A 19,253-nucleotide genomic window follows, 5' to 3' on the forward strand; every position below is an offset into this window, starting at 1 on the left:
GTCCTAGGATGGACCTCATGTTGGGATCTGGGATCCCTGCTGTGCAGAGAGTCTGCTTCTCCCTCTCCCTCTGCTATCACCACCCGCCCCCCGCCCGCCCCCAGCTTATGTTCTCTCTCTTTCAGATAAATAAATAAAATCTTAAAAAAAAAGAGTTTGTTCTTTGGTGTTAGAAAAATGTTTAACGTGTGGCTTTAAGTATATAACATGAACACATCTGATCTTTAGTTGCCTCTTCTATAAAATGAGAAATAATACCATTCTCACTGGACTACTGGGAGATTTCACAGAAAGGAAGAATGTAAAGTGTTTATTTTATTACCACCGTGGCGGACACATAATATACTCTAGTTTGGTTCTGCAAGGCTTTAGTTCTGAAAAACAGCTGTGTGTTTTGTTTATATAAAAGTGATGATCAAATCTTTATTTCTTTTTATAAAATTTATTTATTTATTTATTTATTTAATCAATCAATCAATCATTCTTTACACCCAATGTGGAGCTTGAACTCATGACCCAGAGACCAAGAGTCATGTGCTCTACTGACTGAGCCATGCTCTACTCACTAAGCCAGCTAGGCTCCACTGTTTTTCTCTTACTACATGATTCTACTTTTATAAAGTTTTTTCCCCCAAAACCTAAGTTTTGTAGTTAAATGCCTTTCATTTTAAATTACTAGGGGTCACCTGGCTGGCTTAGTTGGTTAAGCATCCCAACTCTTGATTTTGGCTCAGGTCATGATCTTAGGTTTGTGAGGTGAGCCTCACTTTGGGCCCTGCACTGGGTATGGAGCCTGCTTAAAATTCTCTTTCTCTTCCCTCTGACCTTCACTGCCCCCCCCCATTTAAAATTATTAGAAAACACTGGATTTTTAATGCATATCATGTCAATAAGAGAGGAAATAAGAGAGAAGTGGGAAATTTACATCTGGTTTTTAGTAAGTTGACCATCCTATGAACTAAGAATTTGCTTTAAGTAATTCTGAAACATAAATGATCAAGTAAATTATGTAATATAAAAAATTTTCATTTGTAATCTAATATTTTTTAAAAGATTATTTATTTGACAGAGAGAAAGAGAGAGAGATCACAAGTAGGCAGAGAGGCAGTCAGAGGCAGGGTGGGGGGAAGCAGGCTCTCCGCTGAGCAGAGAGCCCAATGTGGAGCTCGATCCCAAGACCCTCAGATCATGGCCTGAGTCGAAGGCAGAGGCTTAACCCACAGAGTCACCCATGCACCCCTCTAATACATATATATATTTTTTTACCTTCAGTTAAGCTTCTGCTTGATTTAAGATTTGAGTGAAAAATGAAAACTGTGAAAGTAATGGAAGAAAACTCTGGAGAGTTTTTGTTTCTAATCTCAGAGTAGGAAGAGTCTAGCTATGGAGGAAAAGATTGAAAATAACCTAAATGTCTACAAATAGGAGACTAGTTTAATCATGGCACGCCCATACATTAGGGCATTTTGTAGCTGTCAAACAAGAATGAAGCAATCTTCATGTGCTTATATGGAAGCTAATTAAAATATATTGTTACATGGATAGACTGTGTTATTTGATGAAAGCAGTGTGTATACTGTGCTTAAAATGCATCAAATAAAATAATATTTTTAAAAGTACATTTTTGTGTATGTGTATAAACAACATGTCTGGAAGAATAAACACAGAACTGTAATTGTCTGCTGGGAGAGGGCTTGTGGTTGGAGACTGGCTGGTAAGGAGACTTCATTTTTATTGTATCTTTCTTAGCTGCTGTATGTTGTACATTTTGTTTATATTACCTATTAGGAAAATACAATAATGAAATATAAAAAGTAAAAACTAATATAAATAACATTTGTTTTCTTTTCATCCTAGGCATATTTGATGAGACCTTCTATAATATTTTTTGACGAAATAGATGGATTAGCTCCAGTTCGATCCAGCAGACAAGATCAGATCCACAGGTGATTTTTCTTAATTTGATTATGTTAGATTCTTTTCACTCACTGACATAGTAGTTGGCCTTAGCCTTTGGGTAAGTGCTAGGAAGCTTATAAGATGTGAACCGTGTCCTTGAGAAAGACTCCTCTCACTTAGCTCAGTGAACTATTGAGCATCTTAGTATATGGTTATTGCCCATTTACATATTTTATGTTGTTAAATATCTTAAAATCTTTTATTCCCTTTTTTAAAAAAAGGAGATCAGATTGTGAGTCTTACTGTATCATACAATTTCGTTATGTACTCTCAAAAGAAACCCTTTGTCAGGACTGTGTTTTGAAAAATTTTCAACTAGTCTGGCCCTTTTTTGTTTGCTTAACTGTGATTTTTGAAAAATCTGATCTCTGTGATTTTTAAAAGATTTATTTATTTATTAAAAAGATTTTATTTATTTATTTGACAGAGATCACAATAGGCAGAGAGGCAGGCAGAGAGAGGGGAGGAAGCAGGCTCCCTGCTGAGCAGAGAGCCTGATGCGGGACTCGATCCCAGGATCCTGGGATCATGACCTGAGCCGAAGGCAGAGGCTTTAACCCACTGGAACCACCCAGGTGCCCTAAGATTTATTTTTTTCAGAGAGAATTCGTATTCGTGTGAGTAGGAAGAGGGGTCAAGGGGGAGAGAGAGAATATCAAGCAGACTCCACAATGTGTGCAGAGCCCAACTTGGGGCTCAGTCTCATGACCCTGAGATCATAACCTGAGCTGAAATGAAGAATCGTCTGCTTAATTGACTTAGCTGCCCAGGCGCCCCTAGCTTTGGTTTTTAACAACTTAGCTGTGACATGTGTCAGTATGGGCTTTGTGTTTATTCAGATTCGTGTTTATCACGTATTTGCAAATTTGTCTTTTTCAATCTTTTTCTCTCCAACTTGGATAATATTTTCATCTATCTTTGGTCAGTCCTTTTTACTTTGTCATGTGCATTTTGTTGTTTTGTTCAGCCAACACATTTTTTTGTTTCAGAAATTATTTTTTTCAGTTGTAGAACTTACATTTGATTTTTTTTTTCTTTTTTAGAGAGTGTGAAAGTGTGTGCACGTGTGTATGTGAGCATGGAGGGGAGGGGCAGAGGGAGGGAACCTTAAGCAGACTCCACACTGTGTAGGGACCCTGATGTGGGGCTCAGTCTCATAACCCTGAGATCATGACCTGAGCCAAAATCAAGAATGAGATGTTTAACTGACTGAGCTACCCAGGTGCTCCTTGATTTTTTTGCATTATTTGTATTTTTCCAATGTGATTTTCATGCATTTAAACATTTTGTTTTACTTCATCGAGGTTAATAATAATTGCTTTAAAATCCTCTTATGTTGGAGCGCCTGGGTGATACAGTCAGTTAAGTGTCTGACTCTTGGTTTTGGCTTGGGTTGTGATCTTAGGGTCATGAGATTGAGCCCCACATCAAGTTCCATGCTTAGTGTGGCATTTGCTTGGGACTCTTTCTCCCTCTTCCCCCCTCCCCCCACGTTCACACGTGCTCTCTTTCTAAAATAAATATAAATAAATCTTTAAAAATCCTCTTATGTTAGAAAAAAATCCTCTTATGTTAGACCGAGTTTTGTGTGGTTTTTTTTTTTTTTAAAGATCTTTATTTATTTATTTGAGAGACGGTGAGAGAAAGAGCATGAGAGGGGAGAAGGTCAGAGGGAGCAGCAGACTCCCTGTGGAGCTGGGAGCCCAGTGGCAGCGGAAGGCAGTTGCCTAACCATCTGAGCCACCCAGGTGCCCCACCCTCTTATGTTAGCTTCCACATCTGGTTTCATCTCACTGTTAGGCTTGTTTGTTTTCTTCTGAAAATATGTTTTATTGTTTTGGTACTTCATTTGTTGGGCAATTTTGGATTGGATCCTGGATTTATTAATGCTCGTTTGGGAAGGCTCTGGATTTTATTATTTTTCTTTTATGAGTAGTATTTCCTGTGTTTTACAGATAATTTTCTGCTTTAGGATTGAATTACAGACTGTTTCTTGGCTGGCAGCTTTGATCTCCTTTCAGATCTTTTTTTTTTTTTTTTTTAATCTTTACCAATACTTTCTTCACTCTGTGTCTTTGTTGTTATGGGTCATTTAGAGATGTGGGTAGATGGAGTTTGGGGATGTCTTCCCTGGCTCTTGCCTTTGTGGGATCCCCCATATTCTTTAGTGTTAATGGTCAGCCTTCTCTTTCTGAACTCTCAGGCTGGAAAGTTAAGGGGTTTCCCTTAGCATAATCTTCCTTACCTATCTCACTGTACTTAGACCCATGCTGAAAGCCAGAGAGAGGGGAACTTGCTTTCTCTATGTTCTTCTTTTCTCCAGAGGACCATGAATTTCCAGCAAAGTCTGTATGTCTCTGTTTACTCATTAGTTCAGTGTTTTTGTATTATTCTGTTCAGGTTTTATAGTTATTTCCTGAAGCAGAGCAAGGGGTTATCTGGCAGGGTTTTCATCCATCAAACCTGGAAGGGGAAGCTTTGAGTACCGAGTATGCAAGTTTTAATTTCTAAAGTAATTACTAATAGAAATATGTTGTAATTTCTAAAATGTTAGTTGGTAGTTGGAGGGAGGGATAGAATAATTAAAAAAAAAATTGGAATGCATTCAAGAAGACGAACAGAATCATAGGACCAATAGGAGAAACATACAAATATAATTTAGATTTAAACCCAAATACATAAAAAAATGACCTGAAATGTAAAGGGACTAAATGTTCTTTTTTTTTTTTTAAGAGCTAACTATTTTAGAGAAAAAAATGCCATGTGATTTATGTGATTTGCGGGGGGGGGCGGGGCAAGGTAGAAGTGGGAGAGAATCCTCAAGCAGACTGCCTGCTGAGCATGGGACCCTAACTTGAGGCTTGATCCCAGGACCCTTAGATTATGACCAGAGCTGAGATCATGACGTGAGCTGAAATCAAGAGTCTGCAGTTTGAGCAACTGAGATGCCCCAGACCAAATGTTCTTTTTTTAAAGATTTAAAGATTTATTTATTTATTTTAGAGAAAAAGAGATAGCATGGGGGTAAGGGGCTGAGGGAGAGAATCTTCCAGCAGAGTCTGATGCAGGGATTGATCTTACCACCCATCAGATGGTGACCTCAGTTGAAACTATGAGTGAGAAGCTTAACTGACTGAGTCACTCAGGCTCCCCCAAGTGTTCTTTTTAAAAGACAAAGATTGTCAAACTGAGGAAGAATAAAATATGTTGATACTTTGTTTATAAGAGATACACCATGTATAAGGGTATAGAAAGGTTCCAAGTAAAATGGTGGGAAAAAGGCATGCAAAACCTTAGTCAGAAATACACATAGCACTGTTATTCACAATAGCCAAAACATAAATAATCCATATGTCCGTTAACTGCTGAATCCGTAAACAGAATGAGTTATAGCCATACAGTTCAGCCTTAAAAAGGAATGAAATTCTGACACATGCTGCCTGGGTTTAGCTTGTATGGTACATGTGACATGGATGACCCTCAAAGACTTAATGCTAAGTGAAGTAATTCATACACGAAAGGTCACATGTTATACTATTTTATTTGTCTTATTTATTTTTTCAAAAAATATTTATTTGTTTATTTAGAATGAGTGAGTGAGTGCATGAACTGGGGGGAGGTGCAAAAAGAGGGAGGGGGGAGAGAATCTGAAGCAGACATGGGCTTGGTCTGAGTACCCAGGTGCCCCATACTATTTTATTTATAAAAAATGTCCATAATAGTCACTTGTAAAATGGGCATGAAAATATGCCAAGTTAACACTAACAGAATACTGCTGTTATCAGTATTAGACAAGATAGACTGTGAGGCAGAAAGCATTATTACACATATAAAGGGACCAGCTTATAATGATAAAAGCTTCAGGTTTTTTTATTAATTACTTTTATTAACATATAATGTATTATTTGCCCCTGGGGTACAGGTCTGTGAGTCATCAGGCTTACACACTTCATAGTACTCACCATAGCACATACCCTCCCCAATGTTCATAACCCAACCACCCTCTCCATACCCATTTCCCCCCAGCAACTCTCTGTTTGTTTTGTGAGATTAAGAGTCTCTTACGGTTTGTCTCCCTCCTGATCCCATCTTGTTTCATTTTTTTCCTTCTCTAACCCCCAAGCCTCCTACTCTGCCTCTCAAATTCCTCATATCAGGGAGATTATATAATACTTATCTTTCTCTGATTGACTTATTTCGCTTAGCATAATACCTTCTAGTTCCATCCACATTGTTGCAAATGGCAAGATTTCATTTTTGATGGCTGCATAATATTCCTGTGTGTGTGTGTGTGTGTGTACATATAAATATACACACACATACTACATCTTCTTTATTCATTCATCTGTTGATGGACATCTAGTTTCTTTCCATAGTTGGCTATTTTGGACATTGCTGCTATAAACATTAGGGTGCCCCTTGGGATCACTACATATGTTTCTTTGGGGTGAACACCTATCTGTGCAATTGCTGGGTCATAGGATAGCTCTGTTTTCAACTTTTTGAGGAACTTCCATACTGTTTTCCAGAGTGGCTGCACCAGGTTGCGTTCCCACCAACAGTGTAAGAGGGTTCCCCTTTAATATTTGTTTTTGATAAGGTCACTTACCTCAGAGAATGAGGAATATAGGTATCTGTAAAAACCTATTACAGACTTAATGTTGAAAGATGAAAACGTTTAATATGACAGTTATAAGGATGACTATGAACACTTTTGATCAGTGTTCTACATAGATCCTGATCAGTGTAGTCTGGTAAGACAACGCAATATAAGGTGTGTGTAATGGAGAGGAATAGACAATGCTGTTATTATTTATAGATGATGTAATTATGTATATAGAAATTCCAAAGCAGTCTGTAGATAACTTCTTGGATGTAATAATGAGCATCTAGCAAGATTAAACCAATCATGATAGAGAATTTTGCCTTTCTTTGTACCACTTTTTTGTATTGACAAAATGAATCTGGAATTGATACGGAAATAGAAAGAAATAATAGTGAATACTTTTGTGGAAGAACAAGATAGAGGAGTATTTGCTCTGCTAGTTATTAAGGCCTCTTAAGGTTAAGATGACTTGATGTTGGTGGAAGACTAGACCAATAGACAAATAGAACGAAATTCAGAGCCATGTATAAATCTACACATATATGGATGCTTGATTTTTAATACAAGAGACAATGCAGTACTGTTGGGAAAGGATGACCTTTTCAATGAATAATGCTGGGAGAATTGGGTATCTGGTGAAAAAATAAAACTGGATCCTTCTTCACACTATGCAAAACAATTCCAGTTAATTTTATTTAGATCCATATTTGAAGGTAATACAGATACATTTAGAAGATATGTAGGAGAAAGATTTAGGGCAGGCAAGTAGGCCTTGAATATAGTATTAAGTTGTTCGGACTTTATTTTGAACATTAATCAAGGTTACTAAAGGATTTTGATCCAGGGGCTGGTCATTTGATTTTTCTAAAGAAGTCAACTTTTGATAGAATCCAAGCTAGGTTGTAATTCTGTTTCTGGCCATGGTTGAGACTGTTTTCTGAAAACCCTTCTAAAGAACACTTAAAAATGCTGATGAATATATATTTTAAGGTGCATTTATTTATATGAGAGGGTGATAGAGATGGAGGAAGAGAGAGAATCTCAAGCAAATTCCCGGCTAAGTGCAAAGCCGGAGTTGGGGCTTGAGATCATGACCCTGAGATTATGACCTGAGCTGAAATCAAGAATCAGATGCTTAACTGACTGAGCCACCCAGATGCCCCCAAAATGCTGATAAGTCTTAACAAACACTTGAAATACCTATCTGTGATTGGAATGTACTAAGGAAAAATTTGAGGTTAAATATGAATTTACACTTAATGATGCTTATTTTTTCTTTATATCTGAAGTGAGACACTTAGATCATTAATTTTAAATTATTTAATTAGCACAAGCACAAATCCTTACTATACATGTACACTGGGTCTCTAGCATTTTGGTTCCATTTATAGTTTTGACACACATTTAGAACAGTTTATTTGGGAGTGAGAATGATTTTTTTAACTTACTGAGCATATTGGAGAAGTTGTTTCAGGCAGGTATATAGAAGTGAGAACACTTAGAAAACCATTAGGAAGACCTTTGTTACTAGAGCTACGGTTTTTGTATAATTAGACATGCAGCATTTTCAGAAATGTGTAAGTCATAACTTCAAAAACTAAAATATGCACAGAATGATTTTGAATTGAACTTAGTTTAAAAAGTAGCCATTCTAAAGAAGTCATCCAAAGGTATAATAATAATAATGCAAATGTAATTCTCTAGGAATCTAAACATCATATAAATTGCCAGACATAAATCCTCCCCCAGATTGCTATCTTATTAAGAGACTTTTATATTTCTTTGAAAATTTTAGTTAGTTTTTAGTAATTTCTACACCTAATACGGGGCTCACATTCACAATCCAGAGATTCAAGAGCCAGCCAGACACCCCTTTATTTCTTTTTTAAAAAGTTTTATTGAGATGGTACTCATACATCATGCAGTTCAGTCATTGAAGCTGTTTGTTCAGTGGCTTTTAGTGTATTTCCAGAGTTGCATAACCATCACAGTAATCAGTTACAGAACATTTTCATCTCCCCAGAAAGAAACCTTTCAACCTTTAGCCATCACTCTCCAGCCTCCTCTTTAGTACCCCCAAATCCTAAGCAACCCTTAATATACATTGTGTTTCTGTAGATTTGCCTATTGGATATTTCATATAAATGGAATCATACAGCATGGGGACTTTTGTGACTGGCTTTTTTCAGTTAGCTCAGTGTTTTTGTTTTTAAGATTTTATTTATTTATTTGATACAGAGAGAGACCATGAATAGGCAGAACAGCAGGCAGAGAAGGGGGAAAATAGGCTCCCTGCTGAGCAGAGAGCCTGATGCGCCACACGAACCCAGAACCCTGAGGTCATGACCTATGCTGCAGGCAGAGGCTTAACCCACTGATTAGGCCAGTGTTTTCAAGGTTCATCCATATTATAACATCACTCAGTACTTCATTTGTTTTTATTTACAAATTGTATTTCATTGTATGGTATACCACGTTTTCTCTATCCATTCATCAGTTGTTGGACATTTGCATCACCTCCATTTCTTGGCTGTTGTGAATAAAGCTGCTATGAACATTTGTGTATAAGTCTTTTATGAGCATTGCTGGATCTTATGGTAACTGTGTTTAATAGTTGATGGAACTGTCAGACTGTTTTCAAAAGACATATACCATTTTACACTCCCATCAAGCAGTGTGTGAATGTTCCCATTTCTTTACATCCTTGTTAATACTTACTGTTTGTCTTTTTGATTATTATCATCCTATTGGGTTTAAAGTGGTACCTTGGGGCGCCTGAATGGCTTAGTTGGTTAAGCCTTTGGCTCGGGTCATGGGCCCAGGGTCCTGGGGTTGAGTCCCACGTTGGGCGCTCTGCTCAGCGGGAGCCCGCTTCTCCCTCTCCCTGCTGCTCTCCCGCTTGTACTTTCTCCCTCTCTGTCAAATAAATAAATAAAATCTTAAAAAAAAAAACAAACAAGTAAGGGCACCTCGGTGGCTCAGTGGGTTAAGCCTCTGCCTTCGCCTCAGGTAATGATCTCAGGGTCCTGGGATCGAGCCCCACATTGGGCTCTCTGCTCAGCAGAGAGTCTGCTTCCCCCCTCTCTCTGCCTGCCTCTTTGCCTACTTGTGATCTCTCTTACTCTCTGTCAAATAAGTAAATTAAAAAACAACAACAACAGCAAACTTTAAAGTGGTATGTCATTTGGTTTTGATTTGGGTATCCCTGAAGATGGACCCTTTGTATATCTTTTGTGGAGAAATGTCTATTCAAATCTTCTGACTGTTTTTAAGTTGGGTTAATTTTCTTTATATTGTTGAGTTGTAATTGTTCTTCTAGAGCCTTATCAGGTATATCATTTGCAGATATTTTCTCCTATTCTTTAGGTACATTTTTCCTGATAGTGCAAAACTGTTAATTTTTATGAAGTCCTTATCTCTTTTGTTTTTGTTTCTATGCTTTAGGTGTCTATTAATAATGTTTTAATACTTTCAAAAATGATTTCTGTATAGTATTTTACATTAAGACTTAGTCATGCCATAATTTTATTAGCATTTAAGACTGTGAAGTTTAGTATAAGCAGCAGTTTTTACAGTTTTTTTCTTTCTGTTTTTTAATTCATAACTTTGCCTGAAACTTTTGTTACAGCTCTATAGTGTCAACCCTCCTTGCTCTAATGGATGGATTAGATAATAGGGGTGAAATTGTTGTTATTGGTGCTACAAACAGACTTGATTCTATAGATCCTGCTCTTAGGAGACCGGGTCGTTTTGACAGAGAATTCCTTTTCAACCTGCCTGATCAAAAGGTAAAAGTTTCTGTTTTTAATATATGAAGATATATTTGTGATTCAGTTGTGAAGCATATATGCACTTTGAGAGTGCATTTTATGAACTTTCATTTTAAAAATTTTGTGCTTATGGGATACCTTAGTAATTCTAAAAAAATGCTTAAATAATTTAGTCTTTTTCTCTTAACAGCTTTTAGAACATTTATGACTTTCAGGAAGAGGAAAACCTGTAGTTAGGTTACTAAAATGCTTACGTACTCTCTTTAGCTTTAAATTTAGATTGTAGTAATTATCTTGGATGGCAGGTTATATATCTCTGGTTAGCCAAAGGAGCTGTGTTCCCATAAAAATAATGTTTTTAGAGTATTAGTGAGATTATGAATAAGAACCCAATGTGCAGATTTTCATAGAAATGACCATGATATCATATTTAATTAAAAGCAGCAAAAGTTACACATGGGCAATGTATAGTCATTGTATAAAATGTTATTTAATTCTGCTTGACATTTTTATTGTTTGAGCAGTTTAATCATTGACTAAGTCTTCATTGGAAACTTCAAGTTTGAAAGGGGGAGATATGAGAAGATACTTTATTTGACAATGTTTCTCATGTAATTTAACATTACAGATAAGCATAATTAAAACATTTATAACATATGAATATAACCTGAAGAAAGAAGATATGATTTGTGGATGTATAGTATATATCCATATATATAATATTATATATTATATAAAAATAAAACAAGCATACCCATGTATATTACATATATCCATGTATAATACTCACATTTCTAATTGTTATATAGCTTTGATTTTAGATCTTCCTGTAAAATGCCTGGTTTACATACTTAGAGTAAAAGGCTGTGATTAAGACAATGTACAAGACTAAGGAAATGAAGACAATGTGCTGCTGTGTAGAGCAGTTCATACTTCAGCTTGAAGTCAGTCTTCACAGTCATTAGTAGTTGTCTCAGTTTTTGATTGACGTCTAACTTAGAGGCTTTAATTTGGTACTGAATTTACTTGACTTCATCAGGATAGGAAACCTACCATATGCAGCATCATTTTCAAAACCCAAGTGTAGCTTTCAGGGCTCTATCAGTGCATTGAGGTGTGCTTAGTTGTAGAAGACAAGGCTGAGGTGGGAAGAGCCTATTTCAGCATAGGGAAGCATCAGCTATCTTGTTTGGGCCATTTTCACATCTTTTAGCGTACGTGGATAATGTGTTTAGTTCTAAGAAACACAGCCTGTGTTCATTTTGGCACAGCAAAGCCATTATCTCATTAACCAGTTGTCTTCTAGTCATGTGGCCCTCAGTCATATATGCCAGTTACAGTCCTCACAATTCAGATGCAGCTCACAGAGATCAAAGATTTAATAGTAAACAAGGTATAGAATAGCACTGTTCAGTCAAATTTTCCGTAATGATAGAAATATTCTGTATTTACATTGTGCATTGAGCACTGTCCAGTACAGTAGCTACTGATCATGTTTAGCCCTTGAAATGGCACTAGTGGGACTAAGGAACTGAATTTTAAATTTTCTTTAAAAATTTAAATAAAAAAGCATCGTATGGGTAGTGGTTTACTACATTGTACAGCATGGATCTTGACATAGTTTTCCATGTGAATTTTAACTTCCTACATTTCAAGGAAACTACTTTGAGACTTAAACCTGAGGTCATTTTTCTTGGTCTGTGTCTGTGGAACAGGCTTAGACTGTTCTTTTTTTTTTTTTTTCTTAGATAATATGTAAAGTCATGAGATTGTAAGATTAAATGAGATTATCAAATCCTCTGTCCTAAGGAATGGTTCATAAGGTAAAAGGAAAAGTAGGAGAGTGAATTCTGGATGCCAAGTGAAGAAAGTGTATCAGTGAAGACAGTGTGACTAACTTCGTCGTATGTTGCTAAATTAAGTCAGATGAGAAAATTGGCCATTGTTTTTAGTATTATGTAGGTTATCAGTGAACCTAAATGGGAGTAAATTGACTTAGTGTTGGGTGCAAAGACGTTTAACTGGAGTATGGTTAGCTTAAGAGAGAGCAGGAGAAGAGGAATTGGAGACAGAACGAAAGTTAAGTTTTTCAAAGTTTTGTTACAAAAGGAAGCAATAGGTGTTGAGGGAATTGGAGGCAAGAGGGAGTGTGTTATTTTTAAGCTGGGATAATTAGCCAATAGAGAAGGAAATTCTGGTGATGAAATTGAGAAAGAAGAATTATCACATTATGTCCTTAATAAGCAAGAGGGGCCATAGTATTTACTACATGAGTGGTGAGAATGACTTTAGATAGGAATTGGATAGTTTGTGATACTAGGGAGAAGACAGAATATTATGGGTACAAATGCCTACAGGTAGACAAATTTAGTGTGGAATGTCTCTGGAACTTTCCTTCAGTTTTCTCTGTGAATTAGGAAGCAGGTCCCAATGAGAAGCTGAATGTGAAGACGGAGAAACTGAACTAGTCTGTTAGGAGATAGACCTAACGAATGATCTAGGGAAGGATTAAAGGCAGTGAGAAGGATCTGCTTGGGACTTTAAAGTGATACCAGTCACAGTGTCATGTTAGTTCTGCAGTTTGGGCAATGGAATATCATGACTCTCGCTGTTTGACCAAATAAGTAAAATAAATAAATAAATAAAAGCAAGCAAGCCTTGATTCCTCCAAATTGTAGTAATTTTGTTAATTCTTTATTAGCATAAAATAGCACATACCTTCTTCAGGTGGTAATGCTTTTTCTTTATTATCACCAACACTTATAATTATTATTATAAGTATTATGTGTGTATATATGAGTCCTGAGAAGTGAGCAGCTTGAATTTGCCTCTGACTCTTAATAATAGAGGAAGCTACTTTCTATTAGGGGAAACAATGTAACTTACTGTTCTGTATGTCATATAAAGTACATCACGAATCATTTCTGATTTAAGTAATTTCTTTTTCTATTTCCTTTTTTTTTTTTTAATATTTTATTTATTTATTTGACAGACAGAGATCACAAGTAGGCAGAGAGGCAGGCAGAGAGGAGGGGGAAGCAGGCTCCCCGCCAAGCAGAGAGCCCGATGTGGGGCTCGATCCCAGGAGCCTGGGATCATGACCTGAGCCATAGACAGAGGCTTTAACCCACTCAGCCACCCAGGCGCCCTCTATTTCTTGTTTTTACAATAAAGGAAACTCCGATTGATTATATAGAGAAAGATCAAGGCACTAAATGTATTAGAGATCTGACAATAACTTTTGACATTAAGTAATTAATTTCATTCCTCTAAACCTTTACTTATTTTGTGAAAAGACAGTATAAGAATAGATCTTTTTTGAGACATCTTCCAGCCTGAATTTATTTGGTGTGTTTCTAGTTCTGAAAGGGTCTTCTAAAATTGATGCCTATGCTGCTGATGAGGTCAAGTAGATTCTTAATGTCATATTCTAGAGAATATAAAGTCTTGGATGATTTTTTTTTAACCTTGATTTTATAATTTTTTAGTATCTATTCAGGCAGGTACTTCAAGTCGGAAAAAAATAAGTGTCACATCGTTGGTTTATATTTGGTAGCTGAACACTTAACTTAGAACTTGGAATAGAACCGTAGCTATTATTACCAAATTTTATCAACTTTCTGAGCATGGTTTATCTTGATGACTTTGAAGTTCTTTTTGTTTTGTTCCTAGACCCCAAATTCCTCATCAAGCTAATAAGACTATCATGTTGGTTATAATTTGCTTTTTCATATTCTTTTTTTTTTTTTAAGGATTTTTTTTTTATGTTAGAAAGAGAGTGCCAGCACATGCACACGAATGGGGGTAGGGGCAAGAGGAAGAAGGAGAGAGAGAGAGAGTCCTCGGGCAGACTCCCTCTTGAGTGTGGTGCTTCATGTAAGCCTTGATCCTGGGACCTGGAGATGACTTGAACCAAAATCAAGAGCTGGCTGCTGAACTGAGCCACCCAGGCTCCCTTGTTTTTCCTAGTCTTAAAAGCTCAAGTAGCATTGTTTTGTTTTGTTTTTTAAAGATTTTATTTATTTATTAGAGAGAGAGAGAGATCACAAGTAGGCAGAGAGGTAGACAGAGAGAGAGGGAGAAACAGGCTCCCCACTGAGCAGAGATCCCGATGTGGGGCTTCATCCCAGGACCTTGAGGTTATGACCTGAGCCAAAGGCAGAGGCTTAACCCACTGAGCCACCCAGGTGCCCCTTAAGTAGCATTGTTGAGGGTATGAGTGCATTTAAGTTTTACAGAGTGTTTTTCCTTGAAAGAAGGCAAAAGTGAAAATAAAAGTCTGATATGACTCTTCATGATATGCTATCAGTTGATTATGGATTCTTACTACTTCAGTTGCTTTTTGACTGTGAAAGAAGAAGAAATTTCATTTAATTTGAAACCACGATCTTAAAATTTTGATTGTACTATACAGTTCGATGTAAGGTAGAGAATGTTCTTTTGAAAACAAAAAAATCAAGGTAGAATTGCTCAGATATTTGATTTTTTAAATGAATTAAATTAATATTTACTGAAATATCACCTTGTTATTTATTAAATGCCAAACATTATATTTCTTTATTTCATTGAAAACTTTTCTACTTAAAACTTTTTCCAAGTTTTAAATTACTTGTTTAGCTTGTCAGTCATAATAATTTATGCATATGATAGAACCAAGAGTTTTATGAAATCTAAACCTGTAGTTTGTTTAAAAGTTAGCACTAATTGGCGTGCCTTACTGGCTCAGTCAGTAGAGCATGTAACTTTTGACCTTAGGGTCATGAGTTCAAGCCCATGCTGGGTGTAGAGCCTGCTTTAAAAAAAAAAAAAGCACTGAGTAATGTATGGAATTGTTGAATCATTATGTTATCTATCTCAAACTTTTATAACATTCTATGTTATTATTTTAAAAAAGGGTTATCCATGTTATAATACATTAAAGTTCCTTGTTCATATGTATTTGGGTAAAAATGATCTGATGTGGTAGAACAGTGAAACTTAGTTTTGAATGTAGTCCTAGATCAGTGAATATCAGTCACTTAGTCGTATGTTCCATTAGTCAGTTCGTTCACCACTCAGAATATTAGTTTGTGAAACAGAGACACGATCTCTCTTACATTCTATTTATTCTCTTGTTATTTTTTTTTTTAGATTTATTTATTTATTTATTTGACAGAGAGAAATCACAAGTAGATGGAGAGGCAGGCAGAGAGAGAGAGAGAGAGAGGGAAGCAGGCTCCCTGCTGAGCAGAGAGCCCAATGTGGGACTCAATCTCAGGACCCCGAGATCATGACCTGAGCCGAAGGCAGCGGCTTAACCCACTGAGCCACCCAGGCGCCCCTATTCCATTGTTATTGTGGGAATCAGAGTTGATGTAGATTCCATGGTATTTAAATTTCTTTTAAAATAGTTGTTTTTCAGGGCATCTGGGTGGCTCAGTGGTTAAAGCCTCTGCCTTCAGCTGAGGTCATGATCTCAGGGTCCTGGGATCGAGCCCCGCATCAGGCTCCCTGCTTGGCAGGGAGCCTGCTTCCCCTGCTCTCTCTCTGCCTACCTCTCTGCCTACCTGTGATCTTTGTCTGTCAAATAAATAAATAAAATCTTTAAAAATAAATAAATAATTGTTTTTATGGGGTATGGTGAGTACATAAATGTGTTCCAGCTAATACATTTCACAGGTTGTTGATATTATACTTTTTTTCTTAGGCAAGAAAACACATTTTACAAATCCATACCAGGGATTGGAACCCAAAATTGTCAGATGCTTTTTTAGGTGAACTGGCTGAAAAATGTGTTGGTGAGTGCTATTATTTGAATTCTTTGATTGTTATTGTTTGTTCTGCTCAGCCTGCCCTTATGTTTGGAATGTGAATGAGTATAGTTATGTCTGTGCAGTAGATGGCTGGCTCTAGAATTATTTTGAACATTTCACTTGAAATTAACCTTCTGAGGTACAATTTTAGCTGCCATTAGGTGTTTGATTATTAACAAAGCTAGTAATAATATGCCTTTCATTGAGTGCTGGATTTCCATAATATTACGGCTGTGCGTTTTTTTGGGAGTTGTTCCCTCTCAGAAATTCTACTAAGAAAAAGAAGCTTAACCTTGAGAAATAAAGGTCCATGTTGAGGGCAGGACTGTAGTCTTTTACTTTGCAGATTATCTTGTCTTCATGCCTGTGGTCTAGAAAGAAGTTGAGTGAGAAGAGTCCTCAAAAGAAAATATTTATTGGCATTTACTAGTATTTCCCAAAATATAAAACTTTCAAATTTAATGTTAAATTATTCACAGAGTAGAAGATCCTCCTTACAGCATGAATGAAAACTACTGTCCTAAAAGGATGTATTGAGAGAGATGTGCATACATGATCATATATAGGAGATGGAATTCAAGGGTTTTGGAATTCAGGTTTTTGGCTCTAATTAGGTCTGAAATAAAAATGATTACACTATTAAACAACTGAGTATCCACACTGGTATTCCTCCTTCATTCTTTTTCTGTCTTTTGTCTGTTTTCCTCTTATTCTCTCACAAATAAAAATTAAAAAATTTTTCTCCATGAACTTTTTAAGCATTATGAAAAATCCCCAAACTAAGTTCACTAACAATCAGCAGTCTGCTTGGGAAAACTTCAAACTTACCAAAACCAGAAAGAACAACTTAGTTAAAAAAATCATTGGGATCCACCATCAGATATTAAAACTTAAATAGAACATTAGTCCATTCAGTTAGCTACATCCGAATTATCCTCTTCATCCACAGGGACCTCCATCTCCGAAGCAGCATCCCTCAGCTTTTGAACCACAAAGACCTCGACATCTTCTGGTGAGGAGAAAACGTAAATCTCTCCAGCACTACTCCAGTTTAAGCTTTGCCTGGTATAAGAGAGCATGCGCCAAACCCATTTCATGTAAATTTGGCTTGACTTTTGCAAAGCCTTGTGCTGCTTTATGGGAGAGGGTGGTATTTGGTACAAAATCCAGTCTTTTCCCTTTTTGAAATTTGACCCCTTTTATTTCCTACTTTTTATGATACTATTTAGAGTACTGATGAGACTGGGAAATTTTTGTAGATTTTTCTGTGACTCAGTCCCAGAGTGATCCTTAACTGAAATAAGCATAAGTCTTCAGATAGCTTTGGAAATCCCCTAAACAATAGGTATATTAAAATTACTTGCTGTTATCCTGTCTACCATCTGAAATGTTACACTCTAATTCTCTATCCTAAATATAAGAATCTTAGTTTCCTTTATTCATTTCCAAAGGCCACAACTTCTCATTATTCCCAGTGATTTATTTTAGCTTTTAGTCAGTTTCTTAAGTTTAAGCATTTTAAAGACATAATTTCTTACAGGACTAAAAAATTTCTCTTGCCCTTTGAGGGTGGTGGTGGTGATGTTTTAGGATCTGCTTATATCTACACCATTTTCTTCCTGGAGAGTGACATAAGAAGCCAGTTGTACATTAAGACAAAAAGTCAAATGCGGGTCTTCAAACAGGAATGAAATAGTCATACACTTTAAATTCATTATGAACTTACCACTTTCTGTATTCCAAACACGTTTTAACATGTATGGGTTCAGTTCAGTGAAATTTATGCCTAACAAAAAGAATATGTTGTCTTGATAAAAAACTGCGAAGACAGCTGACCTCTTCATGTAAAGGTTATGGATTTGGTAACTTTAACTTGAAATAAATTCCCAAGTACGTGGAGAGGTTTGGATGCTTAATAGGGGTGATTTTTGAAAGTAGTCCTCACATAATTTCAGTGTCTAGATCACATTCACAAATAGTAGGCGCTTAAGGTTATGAGGACCTCAAATCTAATCATATTTCTCTATTTATTTTCACTAAGAGGGCCGAAACAGTGGAAATGTATCAACGAGGCATCTATCTTGTGGGCCTTCATTATGTTTGATGTTTTATTTAAACAGTAGACTTCATGGGCCGCCTGGGTGGCTCAGTGGGTTAAGCCTCTGCCTTCGGCTCTGGTCATTATCTCAGGGTCCTGGGATCGAGCCCTGCATTGGGCTCTCTGCTCAACGGGGAGCCTGCTTCCTCCTCTCTCTCTGCCTGCCTCTCTGCCTACTTGTGATCTGTCTGTCAAATAAATAAATAAAATCTTAAAAATACACATTTATAATATTAAATTACCAGAGATTCTGATTCACTACGTTCGTTAGGAATCTGTTTCTGTTTCAGTTTCATCGTTTATTCAGATCAGTGGTCAAGATTAAAAACTACCGATATAAACCAGTAATTCTTATTCACAGGCAACTGTAATGAAGATAAATCCTCTATTTTCTAGTCTGTTGATTATGATAATCCAAATGATTTATTTCCTTAAATGGGACCTATTGTTGCCCTTTTAAATGATCTTTAGTAGAGTAAGCAAAAATGAATAGTACATTGCTATTATGTATGTTGCTGACATGTCAAACATAAATGTTATGGGTATCGTTTGTTACATAAAATATCTTTTAGTGGCTTTTTTTTCTGTTCTTTGTTTCTGAGCTTTCTAAAAAATTTAGGCTTCTTGCTCTTAGAAATAGGATCATATGGTATGTTTGCCAACTGTGTTGTATATGCTTTCAAAGAAGAAAAAAGAATGGTGGTTCATATTGTTTGAAGATGGTAGATTGTTTTTTACTTCCTCTGAAATGAATTATTTCATTAACTATTTATGACTAAGCTGGTATTTTATAGTTATTTTATTGAACTACTATACCTAGGTTATGTTCAGCATAGGAAAAGATACCTTTTTTCATGTTGATTCATTGAGAAATAGAATAAAAAATGAGAGACTAATGGTTAATTTGGTTATTCTGAGAATTATTTGGGTGATTGCTGTCTTGGGATAGTGTTAGTGCTTCATCTGCTTATAATTTTCTGAATTAGATTTTCACAGGTTATACTAAGTTTTTCCCTTAACTCTGAATA

The 19,253-nt window shown here is 36.3% G+C and overlaps 1 protein-coding gene across 2 annotated transcripts in view; it reads left to right on the forward strand.

Moving 5' to 3' along the window:
• Positions 1-19,253, forward strand: part of ATAD2B (ATPase family AAA domain containing 2B) — a 149,198-nt gene that overhangs the window by 57,305 nt on the left and 72,640 nt on the right. For both annotated transcript variants that reach the window (XM_004745890.3, XM_004745891.3), the window contains exons 13-15: positions 1,858-1,946; positions 10,194-10,353; positions 16,022-16,112. In XM_004745890.3, the coding sequence (XP_004745947.1) occupies positions 1,858-1,946; positions 10,194-10,353; positions 16,022-16,112 (340 nt within the window). The remainder of the gene's footprint in view (positions 1-1,857; positions 1,947-10,193; positions 10,354-16,021; positions 16,113-19,253) is intronic.

Source organism: Mustela putorius, unplaced genomic scaffold, assembly GCF_011764305.1.
Source record: "Mustela putorius furo isolate JIRA1106 unplaced genomic scaffold, ASM1176430v1.1 tig00000281_pilon_pilon_pilon, whole genome shotgun sequence".
Taxonomy (NCBI): domain Eukaryota; kingdom Metazoa; phylum Chordata; class Mammalia; order Carnivora; family Mustelidae; genus Mustela; species Mustela putorius.